The sequence below is a fragment of the Sarcophilus harrisii genome, chromosome 5 (assembly GCF_902635505.1).
Source record: "Sarcophilus harrisii chromosome 5, mSarHar1.11, whole genome shotgun sequence".
In the NCBI taxonomy this organism is placed as follows: domain Eukaryota; kingdom Metazoa; phylum Chordata; class Mammalia; order Dasyuromorphia; family Dasyuridae; genus Sarcophilus; species Sarcophilus harrisii.
In genome coordinates, this window is record NC_045430.1 from 193,916,683 (window position 1) to 193,938,925 (window position 22,243).

The 22,243-nt window shown below is 36.5% G+C and overlaps 1 protein-coding gene across 3 annotated transcripts in view; it reads right to left on the minus strand.

Annotated features, from left to right (window-relative positions):
- TPK1 (thiamin pyrophosphokinase 1) overlaps positions 1-21,377 on the minus strand; it is a 506,842-nt gene extending 485,465 nt beyond the window's left edge. For 2 of the 3 annotated variants that reach the window (XM_031939305.1, XM_031939307.1), the window contains exons 1-2: positions 20,878-21,377; positions 20,383-20,444 (exon numbers count right to left, since the gene is read on the minus strand). In XM_031939305.1, the coding sequence (XP_031795165.1) occupies positions 20,383-20,425 (43 nt within the window). In that variant the 5' untranslated portion in view covers positions 20,426-20,444; positions 20,878-21,377. Of the gene's footprint in view, positions 1-20,382; positions 20,733-20,877 lie in introns of those variants that run through there. The other variant, XM_031939306.1, reaches the window with a different exon arrangement.
- Positions 21,378-22,243: the final 866 nt, after the last annotated feature.

The following is a 22,243-nucleotide window of genomic DNA, read 5'->3' on the forward strand; positions in this document are numbered from 1 at the left end:
TGGGAAAATCAATTTCTCTAGAGCTGTTTAACTATTTGTAAAATTGTATGGTTTCACTTAGTCATCTCTAAGAACTCTCACCAGTAGTTCTTTTCTGGGGCCTCCATCTGGGAGATGGGTCCAGGGTGACCATAATTCACTCCCCTCCCAGCCATATTTCTAACTCTCCACACTTCACAACCATATTCTTCTAGGTATCTGCCTCAACTTCTCTTTCAGCTCCTTTTAATGTACTATTTTCTCCCATTGGAATGTAAGTTCCTTTAGGTCAGGGAATTTTTTTTTTCTTTTTGCTTGTATTTGTATCCCTAGCACAATTCCTGACACATAGAAAACACTTACAGCTCATTGCCTTACCTTGCCTTCTAGCTCTAAAATTTTAGGATTTTATTATTTGGCAAGTTCTTATTGCTGGTTTATGACATTACTAATACTAGAATGCAGGCTACCCAATCCTAACTTAATGTCTTTCTACCAAACTCTTCAAAGAGAAATAGAGGGCAAATACAAAATCAAATAAAAACATACAATAATTTTACAGTTTAATAAGTGAGTTTACTGACCTTATATAGTTTCCTTCTTCCCCACCCCCGAAATTAGTCCATGCTGACAACTTAATTTTTAAAAAGGCTGATATTTCTTGTTCAAGATATTTTTGCTTGACCTGATTTGTCAAACTCTGCAGGAGTTCAAGTGACTGATTCACACCAAATCTTAACTGCACTTATAATCATGTTTGATGCAGCACAGTAGAGAACCACATATAAGTCAACAGCAGCATACTATTAGGTGTTAAGAAGTCCACAATACTCAAAGGATGAGCAGTGATTCAATCTGCTGAATAGATTTGTTGTCTGGTTTAAAGGGCATGATGAAACTTATGTATGTGATCTCATTCTAACTAGCCAGCCAAAGACTTACCATACTCTTTCCCCTGCAGTCATCTTTTGGCCTAAATCAACTGTTGCTACCATACCAGAGCAGACTTACAGAGACTATGTTTAGGTGGAGCTTTGGAATTCTGATATGGATGTAGAGATTGCCAGACCTCACTATGACTGAGAGCAGGAAGACTTAATTATATTCTTTTAGTCCCTACTAAAATAAGAACAAATTCTGTCTTTCTATCTCTGGTTTTGAAATCAATCAAACATTACCATAGTTTTTCAAAAGGACATTGTTAATTGACTGTCAGATCATTCCACTCAGCATCTCTGAGGCAATAAGCTGGAATAGTGGAAAGAATGCTGGGTCTAGCATCAGGAAAAACAATATTCAATTCCAATCTCAGGCCCTTATTAGATTTGTGAAACTGAGCAAGTCAAAGTAATTTCTGTTTGCCTCCATTTCCTCCAGCTTGGTTATCGTGAGGATCAGATGAAATCTTATTTGTAAAGCTCTTAGGCACAATATGTGGTATATTTATTCCTTTATCCATATGCCTCCCTCAAACACTCTTTTCTAGTCACTACTCCCCAAAAGTATGGTCTCTTCTATTACATAATAATGCCCTTGATGGCATGAACTGTCTAGCTTTTGTACATGTATCCCTAGCATTTAGCATAAGAACTGGCATATAGTAAGTACTTAATAAATGCCTTTTAAATCACTAATTCATTCATTCTATTGGCCTTAATACTGTACTACTAATTCATATGTAATGCCCTAAACCCTTCCAGCCAGGTATATTAATTAACCAAATCCAAGAAATCATTGCAGGATCATCAAATCAATTGCAGGAGTACAACCTTCTCACATAATTCATGAATACTTCTCCAACTACTGCTGAGGCACTCTATTCCTGCTGCCCAACCTGCTGGACTAGCTACACTAGTCCCTAGAACTGAGAGGACTACAGTCTTTCCTAGATCCACAAGGGAAATAAATAGAAGATGCATTCCAAACATGCTATGGTCCATTCAAATATTAGGTAATGCTATTTGGACTATTTTATATTCCTGTATTTTTCCAATGGTTTATGAAACAACATGAAAATATCCTAATTGATTCCCAAGATCCTAACCAATCTTCCTCTTTGCTATTAAACAGTCATCCAAAGTCAGCAAATTTAGTGAGAAATGCCTGGAATCTTTAGGACATGTTAGTAGTTCAGGATGAAGGGGAAAGACAAATATGGGAGGGAAAAGAGAGAAGAGAATATGGAATAAATGAGCCAATCGAACCTATTTAATAGTTTGGTTGCTGTTTCAGTGTGGGACTTACTTTCTTTTTTTTTTTTTTTTTTTTTTTTTTAATTTAATAGCCTTTTATTTACAGGATATATACATGGGTAACTTTACAGCATTAACAATTGCCAAACCTCTTGTTCCAATTTTTCACCTCTTCCCCCCCCACCCCCTCCCCTAAATGGCAGGATGACCAGTAGATGTTAAATATATTAAAATATAACTTAGATACACAATAAGTATACATGACCAAAACATTATTTTGCTGTACAAAAAGAATCAGACTCTGAATTATTGTACAATTAGCTTGTGAAGGAAATCAAAAATGCAGGTGTGCATAAATATAGGGATTGGGAATTCAATGTAATGGTTTTTAGTCATCTCCCAGAGTTCTTTTTCTGGGTATAGCTAGTTCAGTTCATTACTGCTCCATTAGAAATGATTTGGTTGATCTTGTTGCTGAGGATGGCCTGATCCATCAGAACTGGTCATCATCTAGTATTGTTGTTGAAGTATATAATGATCTCCTGGTCCTGCTCATTTCACTCAGCATCAGTTCGTGTAAGTCTCTCCAGGCCTTTCTGAAATCATCCTGTTGGTCATTTCTTACAGAACAGTAATATTCCATAATTTTCATATACCACAATTTATTCAGCCATTCTCCAACTGATGGACATCCATTCAGTTTCCAGTTTCTAGCCACTACAAAAAGGGCTGCCACAAACATTCGTGCACATACAGGTCCCTTTCCCTTCTTTATAATCTCTTTGGGATATAATCCCAGTAGTAACACTGCTGGATCAAAGGGTATGCACAGTTTGATAACTTTTTGAGCATAGTTCCAAACTACTCTCCAAAATGGTTGGATTCGTTCACAACTCCACCAACAATGAATCAATGGTGGGACTTACTTTCAATCAAAGTCCATCTAACTGTCACCACTAGATTATTCTTCAGTTTTAAAGACTGCTCACATCTCTCCCTGAGAGGATGACACATCCAAAGAGATATCAATGGAAGTCCATAATAGAAATTAAATTTCAAAGAACTTAAGAAACAATTCACCACAAAGAGTAGCAACTGACAAGGCTGGTAATGCCAATGGTTATGGATGCTGAGGCTAGTGAATCATTTGATTGCAGGAGTTCTGAGTATCAGTAGGCCATGTCAATCAGGTGTCCATTCCAAGACCAGTATCAATATGAAAAGCACTAAGAAAAGGCATGGGAGAATCAGCTTTCTAAGAAGAAATTAGGCAGCTAAGATCAGAAAAACATCAAGTCAAAGCTTCCTTGGCAATCATGACAACCAATACGAGGGTCTTAAAAGTAAAACAATGAAATTAATAAGTACCCTAACAGAGGGAAAAAAAGAAGAAAAAGCCAAACATAAAGAGAGATTAATGGTTTCATATACAATGTTCTTTTTCTGTTCAATGCATGTAGAATGTTAATTGGTTTTTGATAAGATTAAAGAAAAAAAAAATTTTTTTTTTTTTTTTTTTAAATTTTAACCATGTGGTTTCGATCCCACCAATCCCCAGCCTGTTCAAAGCCTTTTATTGTCCATAATAAAATTCGGCTGATCCATACCACAGGCTCCATTTTTGGGCTTAACCAGATGAGACAGCACAAGCTATTTCAAAGACCTCCCTAGAACACATGGTACCTATAAAGGTGCTCCTTCTTTCAAATGAGAAAATAGGTGTTGTTTTCTAATTTGCTTTTAATTCATGTAAAAATACAAACACATAAAACTCACTCCGGATCTTAGATATACATGGGTCAACACAGGCAGTGAAAACTTAATTTGTAAATTCACTGATTCCCAAGTAGTAAAATTTTCAAATTTAATACTAAATTAGCTTGGTTTGCTGCTGAAATAATCCAATAAAAATTATTGTTATCTGTACTGAATCCTCCTGACATATGAATCTGTGTGTCATTTAAAAGCATTTGATATTTTGTAAGAATATATTCTTTAAACACCATTCACTTTGTAGTATTAGTAAAAACTAGACCCCTCTGAAATTCAGGCAGTCATTTTCAATGTTTAATTGTCTTTTTAAAATAGCATTTCATCTATGCTATTTTTTATGACTGAAGGGAATAAATCTTAAAATGTAAGATGCCTATACTAAGAAAGTTTTAAGTAGACATGAAACTTTGTTAGCAGAAATATTCAATTTCCTTATTTTCAGCTGCTTTATGAACTGAGCTATCATTTTTAAATTTTATTATGAATGGATATGATGGAATATACATTCATTAACAAAGGAATCATTAGCACAAGAATAGAAATATTCTGCAACATTTTCCAATCTGATTATCATCTTTTCTCAAGTAATAAGAAGAGAGATAGGAAATGTAAAACCACTCTAAAAGTTTGGGGCTACATACCAATGCAAATCAAGACTAGCTTGAAATCATCAAGTGCTAGAAATCTAGGATCTCTGTATATAGGATTCAAAAGACTTAGTAAGAAGGGCCATTGAGAAACTATACCCTTTGTCAAGGCAGATGTGAGTCACTACAGCAAGAAATGGGAAGCTTCAAAGCCACTAAAACAGGACCTCTTAACTTTTTCTATGTATCTTGGGCTCCTAGATAACTCTGAAGAAAAATCTGGACTCCTCCTCATAATAATGATTTTAGATGCAGAAAACAATTTACATAAGATAATCAAGAAAATAAATAAATAAAAGTTATCACAATATTTTCAGGATGAAGAAGGGGCAGGGGGAAATACATTGTAATACAAAATACCCAGAATATTTGCACTCTTAATTTAAACCCAAACTGCTTATACTGAAGCAACTTAAAGAATTTTTGAGAAAAGAAAAACATAGCAAGTTGAAAAACTTGGCTAAACTCCTTTGCTACATTTTGGGATTGAAAAACAACAACAAAGAGAGCTTATTCCTAGGAGTTTAAAAACAGACAAGTGTTGATCCCACAGCAACAAAAAATAAGGGAATAAACAATGAAGTATTCTACATGTCATTCCAAACAAGCTCATCTACACAAAAACAGGAACAAGAACCCTCATGAAAAGAAAATCTGCTTATAGTGTAGAATAACCACACAGCCACTGAAGTGTTAAAAGTACAAACCACAGAGGCATAGGATCATAAATTTAGAGCTGAAAGGGACCTTGGAGGTTATTGAATCCAACCTACTCATTTTACAGATGAGAAGACTGAGGCACTGAGAGGTTAAGTGGCTTGTCCAGAGATACATAGCTACTAAGTATTTGAGATGGAATTCAAACCCAGATCTCCATGATTTCAAATTCAGAGCCTACCCATTATGCCCCTCAGCCTCTCTAAGGTCACATCTTCTCAATGCATTTTAGGAACTAGTGTACACTTTCCTTCAGAGCTATGGCCATTCAAATTGCTTGGAAAAGAACAATTTAACTACAATCCCCCTGGTAAAAAGGTAGACCGTTAGGCCTCACTATCTTTTCCAAGATAGACTTTTAGACATACAGAAAGGTGATTTGGCAGCTTTAAATCACCTTAAGGATTCCTGGAGTTTTGCAGTCACCTTGCAACACCACAAGGACCACCACAGGCCTTTCTACTTGTTCTGTCAATGGGACACTCCTATATGTGGGTCTTCCCTAATTAGAATAAGTTCCATGACAGTAATTTTCTATTTGCATCTTTATTGCTCAGTAACAGTAATTTTTTTGAAATTTACTTATTTATTTTTAATAGTAGCTTTTAATTTTCAAAATATATTCAATGATAGTTTTTCAACATTCACCCCTACAAGTTTCAAAGTTATTCTCTCTCCCTTTCCCTCACTTTCTCCTTTAGGCAGCAAAGAATCCATAAGTGATTATATTTTATTATATTTTTATTATATTTATATTTATATTATATTTTATGGATTATATATATGGATTATACATGGATTATAATTATATATATATATATATATATATATATAAAAATTCATATATAATAGATGTTGAATATGTGCAATTCTTCTATACATACTTACACATCTATCATGCTGCACAAGAAAATTCATGTCAAAAAGAGAAAAGAAAAAAGTAAGCAAACAACAAAAAAGGAACAAATACTAGGTCATAACAGGATGATTTCAGAAAGGCCTGGAGAGACTTACACGAACTGATGCTAAGTGAAATGAGCAGGACCAGGAGATCATTATATACTTCAACAACAATACTAGATGATGACCAGTTCTGATGGATCAGGCCATCCTCAGCAACGAGATCAACCAAATCATTTCTAATGGAGCAGTAATGAACTGAACTAGCTATACCCAGAAAAAGAACTCTGGGAGATGACTAAAAACCATTACATTGAATTCCCAATCCCTATATTTATGCACACCTGCATCTTTGATTTCCTTCACAAGCTAATTGTACAATAATTCAGAGTCTGATTCTTTTTGTACAGCAAAATAATGTTTTGGTCATGTATACTTATTGTGTATCTAAGTTATATTTTAATATATTTAACATCTACTGGTCATCCTGCCATTTAGGGGAGGGGGTGGGGGTGGGGTAAGAGGTGAAAAATTGGAACAAGAGGTTTGGCAATTGTTAATGCTGTAAAGTTACCCATGTATATATCCTGTAAATAAAAGGCTATTAAATTAAAAAACAAAAAACAAACAAAAAAAAAACCAAATACTAGGTCATGATTCACATTCAGTCTCCACAGTCCTCTCTCCATCACAAGTCCATTGAAATTGGTCTCAATTGCCTCACTGTTAAAAAGAGCCAAGTTCATCAGAATTGATAATCGCATAATCTTGTTGCTGTGTAAAATGTTCTCTTGGTTCTCCTCATTTCACTTAGCATCAGTTCATGTAAGTCTCTCCAGACCTCTCTAAAATCATTCTGCTAATCATTTCTTACAGAACAATAATATTCCATAACATTCATATACCATTATTATTCAGCCATTCCCCAAGTGATGAGCACCCACTCAGTTTCCAATTCCTTGCCAAAAAGAAAGGGCTACCACAAACATTTTTGCACATGTGGGTCCTTTTCACTGTTTTAATTATCTCTTCAGGATACAGACCCAGTAGAGACATTTTTGGATAAAAGGGTATGCACAATTTGATAGCCCTTTGGGCATAGTTCCAAATGGCTTTCCAAAATGGTTGGATCAGTTCACAACTCCACCAACAATGCATTAGTGTCCCAATTTTCTCACACCCCCTCCAACATTTATCATTATCTTTTCCTTCATCTTAACCAAACTGAGAGGTATATAGTGGTACCTTAGAGTTGTCTCAATTTACATTTCTCTAATCAATAGTGAGAGCACTTTTTCATAGAGCTAGAAATGGTTTTAATTTCTTCATCTGAAAATTGTCTGTTCATATCCTTTGACCATTTATCAATTGGAGAATGGCTTGACTGTTTATAAATTTGAGTCACATGTTATATATTATATATAATATATATGGTATTATATATATTATTTTAGAAATGAGGCCTTTATCAGAACCCCTGGATATAAAAATTTTCCCCCCCGATTTCCACTTCCCTTCTAATCTTGGCTGCAGTGGTTTTGTTTGTGCAAAGCAGCAGTGATATTTAGCAAATTCTTTTCATTCCATTACCTAGACATAAAAACTTATAAGAAATTTTGTGGCCAGTATCCACAAAGGTCCATTCAACTAGAATTTGAAAGATGCTGCTGCTAAGCAGGGCCACTAAGAAGTAAAATGAGATATATACATAGTGTGTGGAGAAAAGACTGACCTGACAGCCTGTCCACACCAAGTGCTTAAGATAAGAGACCATGCCATAGACTACTAAAAACATATATATAGGTGTATGTATAGGTGTGTGTCTCTTGTGTGTCTGTGTGTGTACATAGCCTGAGTTTTTCTGTCCTTATGGAATCCAATAAAATCTACATTCTTCAGGATATAAATACCAAAGTATGTCATATACTGAACATTTATTTAAGGAAAAGGAAAAGGAAAAGGAAAAGGAAAAGGAAAAGGAAAAGGAAAAGGAAAAGGAAAAGGAAAAGGAAAAGGAAAAGGAAAAGGAAAAGGAAAGGAAAGGAAAGGAAAGGAAAGAAAAGAAATAAATTTCCTTCCTGGGTCAGACCTGGGTTATTTAATTCTGACAGTGACACCATAGGATATTCTCTGAGAAGCACAGTTGGCCTCCTTGATGGCTAGAGGTAACATAAAGCATTGTTACTTTTCCACAACACTACTGACCTATCATATTTAAGCTACATTCACAAATCTAACTGGTAGAATATTCCATCAAACAACTAAAATATGGGACTAGGGTTTTAAAAAGAAGAGTTAGATTGAGGAAAGAAAGAGGATCTAGGTGGCAAGGTTATTCTTAAACAGACATAGAAAAACCTCATTTTCAGAGAGCACAAGATATGAGGAAATGAATAAGGACAGAGGGGGACTCGGAGAGTTGGAAAAGGAGAAATAATACAAGTCACAGCAGTGGGCTTAAATTCTTAAACAAAGTAGGAAGTTAAGTAATCTGCTAAAAGTAACCTAAGAGAAAGGCTAAGAGAAGACCTCCTAAAGAGAAATGTGAAAATCAATAAAGTTTATCACCAATGCAAAAGTTAGGGCCCTGTTGAGGATACAAATGTGTAGTAGGTTCAAGAAAGACTGTTTAATTATTTCATACTTAGCTGTTGAAGAAAAGGAACCAAGTGGGTGAGTGGTGAAATTCATCAACCAAGGCAGGGAGTTTAGCAGAGATGGTGGAAATTCAAGGAACCAAGGGAATCAAGGACACCAAAGAGCCCTTTTTGAAATGACCAAGCATTAATTTGAGTCCACTTAGGGAAACAAGAAAAGCCAGAAAAAGAGGTAATAAATTGCGAATTGCTGAATTCTTAGTTTTGTATCCTCAGAGAGGTAGAGTAGCAGAGTAGATAGTAGGCCAGCTTAAGAGCCTGGAAAACTTGAGTTCAATTTCTGCCTTTGGCACATACTAGCTGTGTGACCATAAGCAAGTTATTTATCTAATCTGAAGATCTTTGGTCATGTAATATATTAAAATTTAATAAGCATAAATGTAAAGTCCCACCAAAAAAAAAAAAAGCTGAGATTTTTAATTAGCCGTCAAATTGTAATTGTAGCTTCAAGTTAGCTGTAAGTTCAGGATGGGACTGAACAGTCAATCATGTTTTTTGTTGCTGTTCAGCATTTTCAATCACGTCCAACTTTTCATAATCCATTTGGGGTTTTCTTGGCAAAGATACTGGAATGGGTTGTCACTTCCTTCTCCAGTCTATTTTACAGATGAGGAAACTCAGGCAAACAGGATTAAGTAACTTGCTCAGGGTCACAAAGCTAGTATTTGAGTCCAGATTTGACTTAAGTGTTTTGGTAGAATACACATTTAATATGAATCAATAATGTAATGTGTGACAGTCAAGGCAATTATTAAGATTTTAAATTAAATTAGCAAAAATTTAGGAACCAAAATGAAGGTGATTGTCTAGCATATTCTGCCCAGATCAGAACACAATGGAATACCTTTTCCTATTTTAGGCAGCAGATTTTAAGAAACACTGAGAAGTTATAATACATCCACAAGGGAGACTAGGCTAGTATGACTATTACAAACATATCTAATTTAAAAGAACTGATATAAAAAATTGCTTAAGCTGGAGAAGGAAGGAGTAGGGACAGAAAAGTGATCATGATTGCTGTCTTCATATATTTCAATATCATTTATGGGAGATTGTTCATATTTTTGTTCTGCAAAGACATGGAAAACAAACGTCAGCCAATAGTAGATAGTATAGGGAAAAGATTTCTCAATATGAAGACTTTTCTATATAAACTCTTCAGAGCACAAAATCTATGAAAAACAATGAATCAGCAAATTTATTAAACACCTACCGAGAAAGAACATTATGGTAAATCTTGGGGATAGAAAGACAAAATTAAAACAGCTCCTACCCTCAGGGTGCTAACATTCTGACACTAGAAATAGAACTGGCAACCTTGGAGTGAAAGGTAATAAATTTCTCCATTAATGACTTACTTCAAGGAAAGGCTAGATGAGTATCCAAGATACAGAAGAACTTCAAGTTAGATTAAGATTAGATTACTGAGGTCCCTTCTCATGCTAAGATTCTATGAATCCATTTAATAAAAATAATATATTCTGAAGCAAAAAAAAAAAAAAAAGAATAAGCAGTCAAAGCACTAATAAAAACAAAGTTTGACCTTCAATTATGATGATAAGGTCTGTAGGGAACAGACAAAACCACAAATCTTTGGAGATTCCTTTTGGGCTTACAGCCCAGTTTTTTAAATAGTACAGACTTTTAATAAATGTAACAATAGGTCGCAGTTATCACAAGAATAATTAAAGACTTTATTGGATCTCTCAGTTAAGGAACTAAGAAAAGATATATTGCCTTCAAAGATATTTGAATAATGGCCTAATGAGAGGGCTGAATATCAATTATTCATAAATTGTTTATACAGATAAACAATAGGCTTCCTCATACCCTTTCCTCTCTCTTATTGGTCTATTTATTTTTTCTTCTCAAAACTTAAAAATTAACAGGATTAGGGTAACTTTTGCCCAGTAGCTTTCTTGAATGTAGCAGAAATGCAAATTTAAAAGTACCCATCAAGTGCATATAATATATAAGATCTAGTGATAAATGATAAGGGGGGGATATATAGAAGAATAAAGTTCCTGCCCCTGAGTCTAACTTGCAAACTAGAATTCTAAGGAAAACATTCTGTTGGCATTACTCACATAGAACAAGGAAATTGATCTTTTAGTTTACCATAGGTAGACAGTAAGATTTTTGAAGGTAATATTCACTCTAGAAATTCCTAGGAAAAGGTTAACTAACACTGTCCAGAATTGGCAGGTTAAATATTGCACTAATCACTTAATAAAAAGAACAACAAAAACCAAATTAAAATAATTTTAGACAGTTAATTTTAGATAGTTAAAAGACAATGATGATAAATTGGATCAAGTATTTTTTTTATGAATTTTATGAATTTAATTTTTAGTTCCCTATTATTATATTCAGAAATCCACTCTTGGCTCTGTTTAAATCTTTTCACCCTTGTAAAGATCCTATCATAAGATTATTTGCTCTACAAGCCTCCCCAACAACCTTTGAGTAAAAGCAGTACAACAATCTTTTCATTGACTGTACTCTGACTCATACAAGAATGTCCAGGCTCTTCTTTCCTGCTTTGTTCTGAAAGAATCCAGAGTTAATCCCAATTAGTGATTCTGTTTATGAGTTATCAATTAACACTTAGAAACATAAATGGTTAACTTAACACTTACATGTTTCTGCTTCTGAGTCCCTGATTACTCAATACCAATACATTCCACTAGAATTAAACCAATAGGCTTGCTGTAGTAGCAAAATATAAACATTTTCACAAAATAAATATCACATAAAGTAGATATCCATTATTTGAGATATATCTGAATAAATTATGGCATTCAAAAAAAACTTGAAGAGGCTTGTGTGACCTCATACAGAGAGAGAGAAAAAAAAAAAAAAACACACTGGTCCACACTGGTCACAATCACATTAAAATACACTAAAAGACATCAGATTTCAGATCCATGAAAGTCAATCTTGACTCCAGAAGCCTGATAATGAAGAATTCTTCCTCCTTCTCCGTAAAAAGGTAGATTACAGTATAGAATACCATATATCCTGTTTTGGTCAATCTGCTTTTCTTAATTGTTCTTCTTTGTTGAAAGGAAATAAACATTTATTAAGCACCTATTATGTGCCAAGCACTGTCCTAAGTGTTTTATAAATATTAATCTCAGCTGACACTTACAACAGTTCTGGGAATTAGGTGCTATTATTATATATTTGTACAGATACAGATACTCAGATGTTAAGTGACTTGTCCAGGATCAAGTAATTAGGAAATATCTGAAAAGGAATCCAAACTGAGGTTTTCCTTAATCTCTCCACTAGTCAACCTAGTGGCTACAAGTAAGAAGACTTTTCTGAATATGGGGATGAAAACTAAGAAGTTATTTTTTTTAAAAAAAGAAAAAGATCTAAAACTTATCTAAAGGGCAAAACCCTCAGAAAGGCTCAAAACAAAAACAAACAGTAAAGAGGTGGAGGAGGGAGAGAACACAACAAAAACTAAAAGTCCTGTACCACCATGACTGCATAGCAGCAACCCAATAACAAAAACACACAAGGATCTCTAGTTTAAAAAAATGCATGGGGGCAAAGAAGGGAGGAAGAAGAGGAAGGTAGATATAGAGGGGAAGGAGTGTTAATTGAGGACTGAAACGGGATAATTAAAATGGAAGGTCAGAAGATAAAGCTTTAAAAGTGCTGTCAAGTTGTATTCCTTGGTATAAAATGTGAGAATTTAGAATGCAAAAAGAAGGGGAAAAAACCCTCTAAACCATGAGAATCAAAATAAATAAATTTTTGTATTCAATCTGGACTGGCCCTCCTTGAAAGCTTCAACAAATTACTTAACTTTTCTAGATCAATGTCACTCTTGTAGTCACAGGATTTATAATCCATGCCTATTGTTGCCCCCCCTATAACTGCACTATTTCAGCCCAAGGATTCTATATGAACATCACAGCACGGGTACAGAGTATATTGTCCTTCACAATCAACAGCAATTTCTGAAGAGGGAACCCCAAAACTGAAAATCCTTAAAGGAAAAAAACCTTGGACTCTGCCCCAGTGAGGGGATTCCATCCCAAGCACAAAGTTTCATCTTTGTTATCTGGGTGGGGCCAGCTCAGTCCTGAAATTTATTGAATTTAATTCAGATTCTAACCCTAGCTGAAACCCAGTGAGGAGCCAACCTGGGACTCCACCCACAAGCTCCCTTCAGCTTGTAGCCAAAACCCCCTATTATAAAAGAGTCAAACTAAAACCCTCTCTTTGCAGAGGTTCCAAATATGCCAGCTGTGCTATGCTTGGAATCCCAAGGAGCCTCTGTCCACTGTTTCCAGTGTCCCTTCTCTACTCTCACCTATTTCCTTAACTAGACTAGACTTTAACTTTACTTCCAATCCTCATAATAAACCTCTTTTATCAATCTAAATTTTTGGGTCTGTAAATTCTTTTACAGGGGACTCTTGCCCGCCAGAAGGGAGTCCCCAAAACTCCCTACCCTTGCACCGAATCCCAAGGGGGTATAGGGGAGCCAAACCTCTCCATTTGGTTCCCTGAACCTGCCACTAGACCTTATCATTTAATTTCCTGACCACCAGAAATCCTTATCTCATTTTGGTTTCTAGACCTCATCATTTGGTTCCCTGAAAGGGAACCCCAAAACCTAAATCTCATCAATACTATCATCATTTCTGAGGAAGGGAACTCAGAATTTCCACTCCACTCAAACTCACAGGTCTACTTTCCTTTTCCAAATGGAAATGAGCTTTCAAGATTCTACCCTGTTTCTCACCCTCAATTAGAAGGGGAACATGACTGTATACACCACTTGACAAGGTCACTAACTACAACCCTTTTGGTAACATAAAGAATAAACAGGCCTGCTGAATCCCAAGCACTACCATCTGACTTACAAGGTCCCCCTGGACCCTTGGGCACTGTTATCTGCCATGGGACACTACAGCTAAATCCTCTTCTGTGTATTGTTTCACGCAGCTTGACTGCCTTGAGCAGGGCTGCTCTATTTTTTTATCTGAAGCCTCAACACTTAGCATAGCTTACATATAGTGAGCACTTGTTTTTCATTCATTCATTCAGAAATACTTAAGCTTTTGTTTGGCTTGACATTCTAATCGTGGAATCTCTAGTCAGAAGGCATCATGGACTACATGCAGTAAACAAATAGACAAATAGTTGGCACATTTTTTTTTTTAAGAGAGGCATTATATTTTTTTGCTTAGTGGACATTTTTACCCTTTACTTTCCTCCTACTTTCCTCACTTGAAATGAAGATAATTATAGCCCCTACTTATCAGGATTATTGGAAGGAATAAATAAGAATTGTCCAAAAAATGCCCGGAATACAGTAGGCTCATTCCATCCACACTAAAGCACAATTATTCTTCCATTTATAGGAGCATAAATGTAAATCTGAAAAAAAATCCTAGAGTATATTCTAACTCCTTATTTGCAGATGAGGAACAGGGACTAGAGAAATACATGACTTAAACTGGTTCACACTAGTAATAAACAGTTGAACTAGGATTTGAACCCAGACCCTTTCACTCGAATCCAGCACTTATGTTCATTGTACAATATTGTTTCTATTTCCCACCATAACTAATCAAAACATGTCAGTCTGGCTTTCCAAGCTTCTTTTAATCCCTATCCTACCTACATAACCTTATTTTCCACAATTCCAACTCACCCTTTCTACTCTAGGATAAGAAGGTAGGAAAATCATTCTCCACAACAAAATATCAGGCTCAGATAATACATAGAGAATTCACTTAATGTTACCTATTATTATTCTTTGTATCTTACTTTACATCATTCTTATGATCCTCTTTTTCCTTTCTTCCATATAAATTCTATCCAACCTTTAAGTACCAATCAAATCTCACCTTCAAGAATTTTTCTGTGAACCTTTCAATATATACAGGAAACCCACTTCTCTCAACTAGTATAGCTGTTAAGTTCCATGACATATAATGTAGCATTTAAATACACTGTCTTGTATTGTTCACTATGTTCCATGTGTGTTGATATTATTTCCTAAAATGGATATGTTCTTTGATGGGCAGAAGCAGGCTTTCTACTTCTCTATATCCCTATACAGTTTTGAGCATAGAGAGATGCATATTATATTGATTGAACTGATCCCGTTATAATCCATACACTGCTGAATTATTGCTTGACTTCTCCATTTGTCTCCTCTTTGTCTACCATTCACTGCTAATATCAGTGAATGATGTCACTTCCCAAAAGACATATTACAGAACTGCACTGTTCTGCCTCAGAGTTTGCCCTTTGTTAAGTTACTAATATCTCTAGGAGAAAAGAAATAACTATATTGGTTTTCCAGACTTTTCCTGATAAATAAACTGAGAAGGAAGGAATTAAAAAATGTCCACTTCAAACTAGAGATTTGAGTAAAAGAGTTAGTAGATAAAGTATGTCATGACAATAAAACTAAACTCACAGAAGAGGTAAAAATCAAAGCTGAGTCTCTGTTAGGAGAAAAGAAGACTTATAAGGTAAAGTTTAATCCACTAACTTTCAACCAGGGACTGATCTAAAGGTGTCTTTCCCACATAAAGTTAAATCAAAATATCAGTCTAGAAGCTTTTATTTTTTTTTCACTGAAAAGTAAATAACTCTGAAAGTCTGTCTCAAACAAGCAGACCAACGATCACTAGCATGTGGACTCTCTAAAATCCCCAAAGCTCCATCCTTTTGATGGATATTGGGATGAGAAAGATGATTACTAAAATGAGAAAAAGCAAAGAGTACCAGCCCAGTGAAGGGAGAGAGAGAGCTATGTCAGGTTTTATTTTAAAGACAAAAAAAAATTTAAAAAGATAAATCAATAAAAGACAGAAGCTAAGAAAGATCGTATCTATTCAGATCCCAAAAGTAACACAAGATTCCTAGTACTAAAAACTTTTAAGAAAACTTGTACTTTGTAACTTACAAAATGTTTTGTTATTTTGTTAACCTTGTTTCCTAATAGCTATCAATAGGACAGACCATTAGGAAAACTAAAAATGGAGGGGAGAAGGGACAGAGTCCAGTGTATTCCTTTGGAGATGATAAGACAAAAAAATTATGTTATTGGTAAGGTCAAAAAAGAGAACAGACAGAAGAGAACAAATTGGTGGTAGAATAAAGATAGCAAACAGACCAAGGCCTGAAGTTACACTCTCTCATTCAATAAATATTGCAATGCTTGAACTGTAACAGAAACTAGGGCAGTAGTTCAGAAGTCCATGTCCCAAGCTAAGGTTATAGTTTCAAGTCAAAGGTTTGGTGAGAAAAACCAATTTCTACAACCTACTGTAATGCCAAAGGTCACTTTTAATGGGGTGACCAGTTCCTCCATTTGTCCTATTTCTTATTCTGCCTTAAGGTTATGACCCGTCCCCTCTTAATAGTTGAAGATAAAGGTGACATTCCTTAATGTCATTAGAATATCAGTAACCTCCATCTATGAGGCTATCCCCACCTAGGTCTCTGCATTATGTCATTGTTCTTATTATTCCATAAAAGGCTTGCTGTCCCTATACTCTGGGATAGACTCTTTGAGATGATAGTCTCTTCTAGCCCTGGGATCCATTGGTCCCAGTATTTCTCTCCATTTAATAAACTATTGAATAGGTCTCTAATCTCTGTCTTGCTCAGTTTCTTTTGACATTACACTACCTCAGGAGCTCTAAGTGTGTCAGTAAGTACTACTGCTGATAGGGTAGGGAAATTCTTATCCCAGTATGTATAAACTACATCAAAATCATAGCTCTCTAAGTTATATAAAGTATCTTCCTCTCACCACCATAAGATAGCTCGTTTACTTGTAAAATAAAAAGTTTGATCTAAATGATCTTTAAGGTCCCTTTCAGCTATCAATCCTAAAATTATTTAGGTAAAAGTAGCTTAAGGTCTTATCTTCACTCCTTTATGGACAGGAAAACAGGCCCAGCAAGCTAAGAAATTATATATAGATGTGATACTTCTACCCCCATGGGAACCAAGGAGAAAGAGCTTATTTCAAGATCCCCCAATAAAAATTTGGTCATAGAGGTAATTTAAAATAATTTCCTCCTCCCCCAACTGCCAAGAATTGCAAAGAATTTATTACTGGTAAGTCAAGGTAGCAGCCATTTTGACAGCTAGACATTAGCAGGGGTCTTCAAACTACAGCCCCGGGCCAGATGAAGCAGCTGAGGACGATTATTCCCTTCACCCAGGGCTATGAAGTTTCTTTATTTAAAGGCCCACAAAACAAAGTTTTTGTTTTTACTAAAGTCTGGCCCTCCAACAGTCTGAGGGACAGTGAACTGGCCCCCTATTTAAAAAGTTTGAGGACCCCTGGAGTAATTCTAAACTATCAAGGGCCTGCAAATGATTCATAGATTTAGGGTCAAAGTCACATTATCTATGACTTTATTTCCTTCACTGTACAATGCCACTTCTGCCTCTATTTGGGTGTCTAACCTAAAGAAAATGGGTAGAATACCCTTTGATTCAGCAGTGTTATTACTGGGCTTACATCCCAAAGAGATATTAAAGAAAGAAAAGGGAACCATATGTGCAAAAATGTTTGTGGCAGTCCTTTTCGTAGTGGCTAGAAACTGGAAATTGCAGGGATGCCCACCAACTGGAGAATGGCTGAATAAATTATGGTATGTAAATGTTATGGAATATTATTGTTCTATAAGAAATGACCAGCAGAATGTATACAGAGAGGCTTGGAGAGATGTACATGAACTGACGCTAAGTGAAATAAGCAGAATCAGGAGATCATTATATATCAACAATACTACATGATGATCAATTCTGATGGATGTGGCTCTCTTCAACAATGAGGGGATCCAAATCAGTTCCAATTGATCTGTAATGAACAGAACTAGCTACACCCAGAGAAAGAACACTGGGAAATGAATATGGACCACAACATAACATTTCCACTCTGTTATTGTTTGCTTGCATTTTTGGTTTTTTTTCTTGTCAGGTTATTTTTATCTTCTTTCAAAATCCAATGTTTCTCGTACAACAAGATAACTGTATAAATATCTATACATATATTGTATTTAACATACACTTCAACATATCTGACATGTATGGGACCTGCCATCTAGGGGAGGGGTTGGAGGGAAGGAGGGGAAAAGAAGAAACAAAATTTTTTGCAAGGGGAAGGGAGGAAGGGAGGAAGGAAGGAAGGAAGGGAGGGAGGAAAGAAGGAAGGGAGAGAGGGAGGGAGGAAAGGGAGGGAGGAAGAAAAGAAGGAAGGCACGAGCTTCAGGCCCAAAGACTAAAAATCCAAAATTTTAGAGAATTTCAATCTGCCTCTAGGAAAACGCTCTGTACCTAAGCAATTGGAAATGATATGAGAAACTCATATTGTAATGTTAAGAGAAACTTTTCTACCTTTGTACATTTTATTTTTTTCCCTAAAATTAAGTAATGCTGTTGTGCCAAAGTTACCTTTTGAAGTCCTGACTTTCCCCATTGTCCCCATTGTCCTATTTAGTTATTCTGCCTCAGGTTATATAACCTTACCCTCTTAAGGTTTGATGAGATAAAGGTCTAGCTCAGTTGCTCTGCCCCAAAACTGCAAGCTATAATCATTCCCTCCTAAATGGTTGATGAGATAAAGGTTTTATATCTTTAGGTTATAGACGTACCTTCTTTAATGTTTGACAGGATAAAGGTTTATCCATTTTAGGTGTCATTAGAATATCAGTAACCTCCCTCCAGTGAGACAATGAGCAGGATTGGAGATAAGAGACTTTAGGGTCTCTGCCATGGACAGGATGGTTGTGGATCTGAATTCTTGGCCTGTAGAGGCTGGGCCCTCCTGGATTTTTTTTCCCAGAGCCATAGAGGTAAAGGTTGGCACAACAACACACCCTCCCAGACCAACAGAAAACAGGCTTGAATCTGGAGAAATTAACGAAAGTTCAATTACTCCTTGTAAAATCACAGACTGGATGAAAATATTCAAAGATAAATTCTGATCAAGGACTTTGATCACTAAAACATTACCAGGATTCAATTTACTTACAAATAAAAAAAACGGTAGAAGATGCAATGTAAAGTTTTTTAAAATTCTAGAAAAATAAGTAGATTTATGTAACTAAGGAAATAAAAAGTGAGTAACAAAGATACTAAAAAGAGCAACAGATTGATAAGCAAGAATTAGCATTAAGAAGTATTTCTACTGTAATGCCAAAGAAACTGAGCAAGAGAGATTAGAGATCAATTCAATAATTTATTAAATGGACAGAAATACTGGGACCAATGCATCCATATTGATCCCAGGGCTAGACAAGACTATCACTTCAAAGAGTCTCTTTTTATGCAATAACAAGAACAATGACATAAAGGAGGGACCTAGGTGGGGATAGGAGGAGGTTACTGATATTCTAATGACATTAAGGAATGTCTATAAAACCTTTAACTCAATCATTAAGAAGGGACAGTCATAACCTTAAGGCAGAATTACGAAATAGGACAAATGGAGGAACTGGTCCATTAAAAGTGAACTTTGGCATCACACTACTTGGAAGACAAAAAAGCCTCTGGAGAATTTTGGCAGAAAATGTGATTTACTTTTTTTATTACAATAACTTGGTTAGTCCACCAGCTACTTCAAATTAAGGTAAATAGAATGGTTACATTATATATATATATATATATATTTAAATGCTTGGAAATGGAGCATACTGAGGAGAATCAAAATGTTTAGAAGGGTAATTTTGGTCACACTTCTAGCTGGTAAAGTCTGACAATTTTTAGCATTACAAAGTGAACCATCTTAATTTTCAGAAACAACTGAACTATTACTGAAATGGTTTCCAAAAGCAAATAAGTCTGTTCCAAAACTTCAAACAGCTTTTTGGAATTAGGAGCAAGGAACCATAAAAATTACTTGTGGAAAGCGCATATTGGCTTATTTTATAAAACAAGATTTCTTGCCTAGGGATTCAGCCAATGGAATTTTTTCCCATATATTAAAAGCGATTCTGAAGTTGCCTGTAAGGCATCCTTAAAACGACGCCTAATGCTTTTTTTTTTCCAAAAGGTCAAAGCTAATCAGTAACCATTACTTAATTAACATTACTTAATTACTTAATTTAATTAATTAACCATTACTTAATTACTTAATCAGTAACCATTACTTCTAAAACTCCCCAATAAAGAATGTCATTTTCCATAGGTGACATTTTTAAACATAAAAATCTAAATCTTAAAAAAAAAAAAGCCCGTTCGAAAGCACGGCAGCTTGCTGAGTTTTCACGAGTTCCGGTGAAGTACTTCCGCGTATTGAATTCGAAGCCGTTTCAATCTTTGGAAACGCTTCAGTCGCCAGATAGACGCTTGTGCGTAATCGCTTTCGGAGCACGCTGTCGGGCAGTTATTTCCCTGGGTCAGGGGCAGTGACACCTCTGCCCGCCGCCCCTCCAATGCAGGCGTCCGAGGCGCCACCCCCCGTGTTGGGGACAAATCAGTGACACGGTATTTAAAGGAGGGAAAGGAGCACAGTACCAGTGGGAAGCAGGCACTCCAGCGGGGTGTGGGTACGCTCCATCTCAGACAGTGACTTCCGCCTTAAAACAAGAGGAAAGGTCGGCGTTAGGTTCTTATCTTTGCTAACAGAAGCGGATATAATAAGCGGGGTGGGAGCGCTAGTGCCCCGGGGAGTGGCTGGGCTGGCTCGGGACGGTCTCCATACTCGGGCCCACGTGCGACCAGCAGCACGCGCGCCCCGACTCCAGCCCCCGCAAGGAGGCCTGCGGAGGGCTGGGAGAGGAGCCGGTGGCCATCACATGGGGACCGACGGGGGCGGGGCGGAACGCAAGTTTCCGGCTCTCATCCACCACCCCCCCCCCAATAGGAAAGGCTTGGGAGTGAGCAGAGACGACGAGACGAACCGCAGCCCCTCCGCCTCCGCCTCCGCCTCCCCCTCCCACGCCGCCTCTGAGGCAGCCTCAGCCGCAACAGCGCCGCCCGCGCGCACGTACAGGCCGCCGTTCCACTTACACAGCTGCGCCAGGAGCAAGCCGCCCGCCAGGGGAGGCAGAGAGAGCGAGAGCAATCGACTGCTCGGCGGTCGTCTGCCAAGCCTCCAAAGGCTCTCCATTTAAGGCCGCCGGCTGGGAGGAAGGAGGAGGGAAAGCAGAAGCCACGCCCCCAATCGGGAGCGCGCCGCCCCTCCTCGCTCCCTCCCCCTCCCATCCCGCGGGGGACGGCGCGCGCAGCTGGGTGGGACGGAGAAGGAGGCTGGGCTAAGTGGGAGGAGCCGGACTCTGAAAGCGACCTGGGAGGATCCTACCGGGCTCAGACCCTGTGCGCGCTCGCTGCGCAGGTTAGAACGCGCCTCTTCTCCGTTCTTCTCCCGACTTATATGAGCAAACGGGCTCAGAAAAGAGCATTGATGCTGGAAGCTGAGGCTTGCGTTCTAGTGCTGCGACTCATCTCCTGGTTCTAGTTTCCTTATTTATTAAAAGCTAAAGTTGAAGGGGAAGAGGAAACCTCTAAAATCCCTGCCTGGTCTGGATTGATGAGGCTACAAAACTTTTGCTTCTACTGGTTTTAAATTTTAATAACTTCATAGTAAAAGTGTTTATATAAACTTACCAAAAAAAAAAAAACGCATTTGGGAGTTTAGTCACTTAAATTTCTTAAACACTAAAAATTAATTAAAATTTAAATATAATTACTTAAATAATTAATTTTAATTTATTTTTAAATATTTAATTAAACAATTAATTGATTCTGATTTTCAATGAATTTTTATTTTTATTTATTTATTTTTTATTTTTAACAAGATAGGAACCCACTCATTTTTGTATGTTGGACAGTTTCTCTTTAATCTATTAGACTGGTAGTTGGGTAAAGAAAGGCTTCTTCCTTTTTTTTTCTTAAGAAGTCCTGGCAAAACTCCTTTAAAATAACCAATATGGAAATATACAATTCCATATATTTCCAATATAATGGAAATAATATATTTGGAATGGAAATAATAAATATATAATGTATAATTGAAATATTATTTGCCTTCTCAATGGGAGGGAGGGAATTTGGAACTCATTTGTTAAATAAATCTTTAAAATAAAGATGGAAAAAGAGAAAAACTGGCATATGCATCAAAACCTCATCCCGATGATCATAAAGATAAAAAATTGAATCCATTCAGTAACTGAGGAAAAAAAATGTTGGAAAGTTAACACAAAATTGGAAACTCAACTAAAATGATGTATAGTATTAGATAGTGGAATGTTCAATTTTAATAAGAAACATCAATATTTTACATTTTAAATTACCTTTCAGTTTTTTGGTAGGTTTATAGCATTCATACTTCTTAAGTTATTAAAAGTTTAAATCTGCACTAAGATTTGTTAGACAC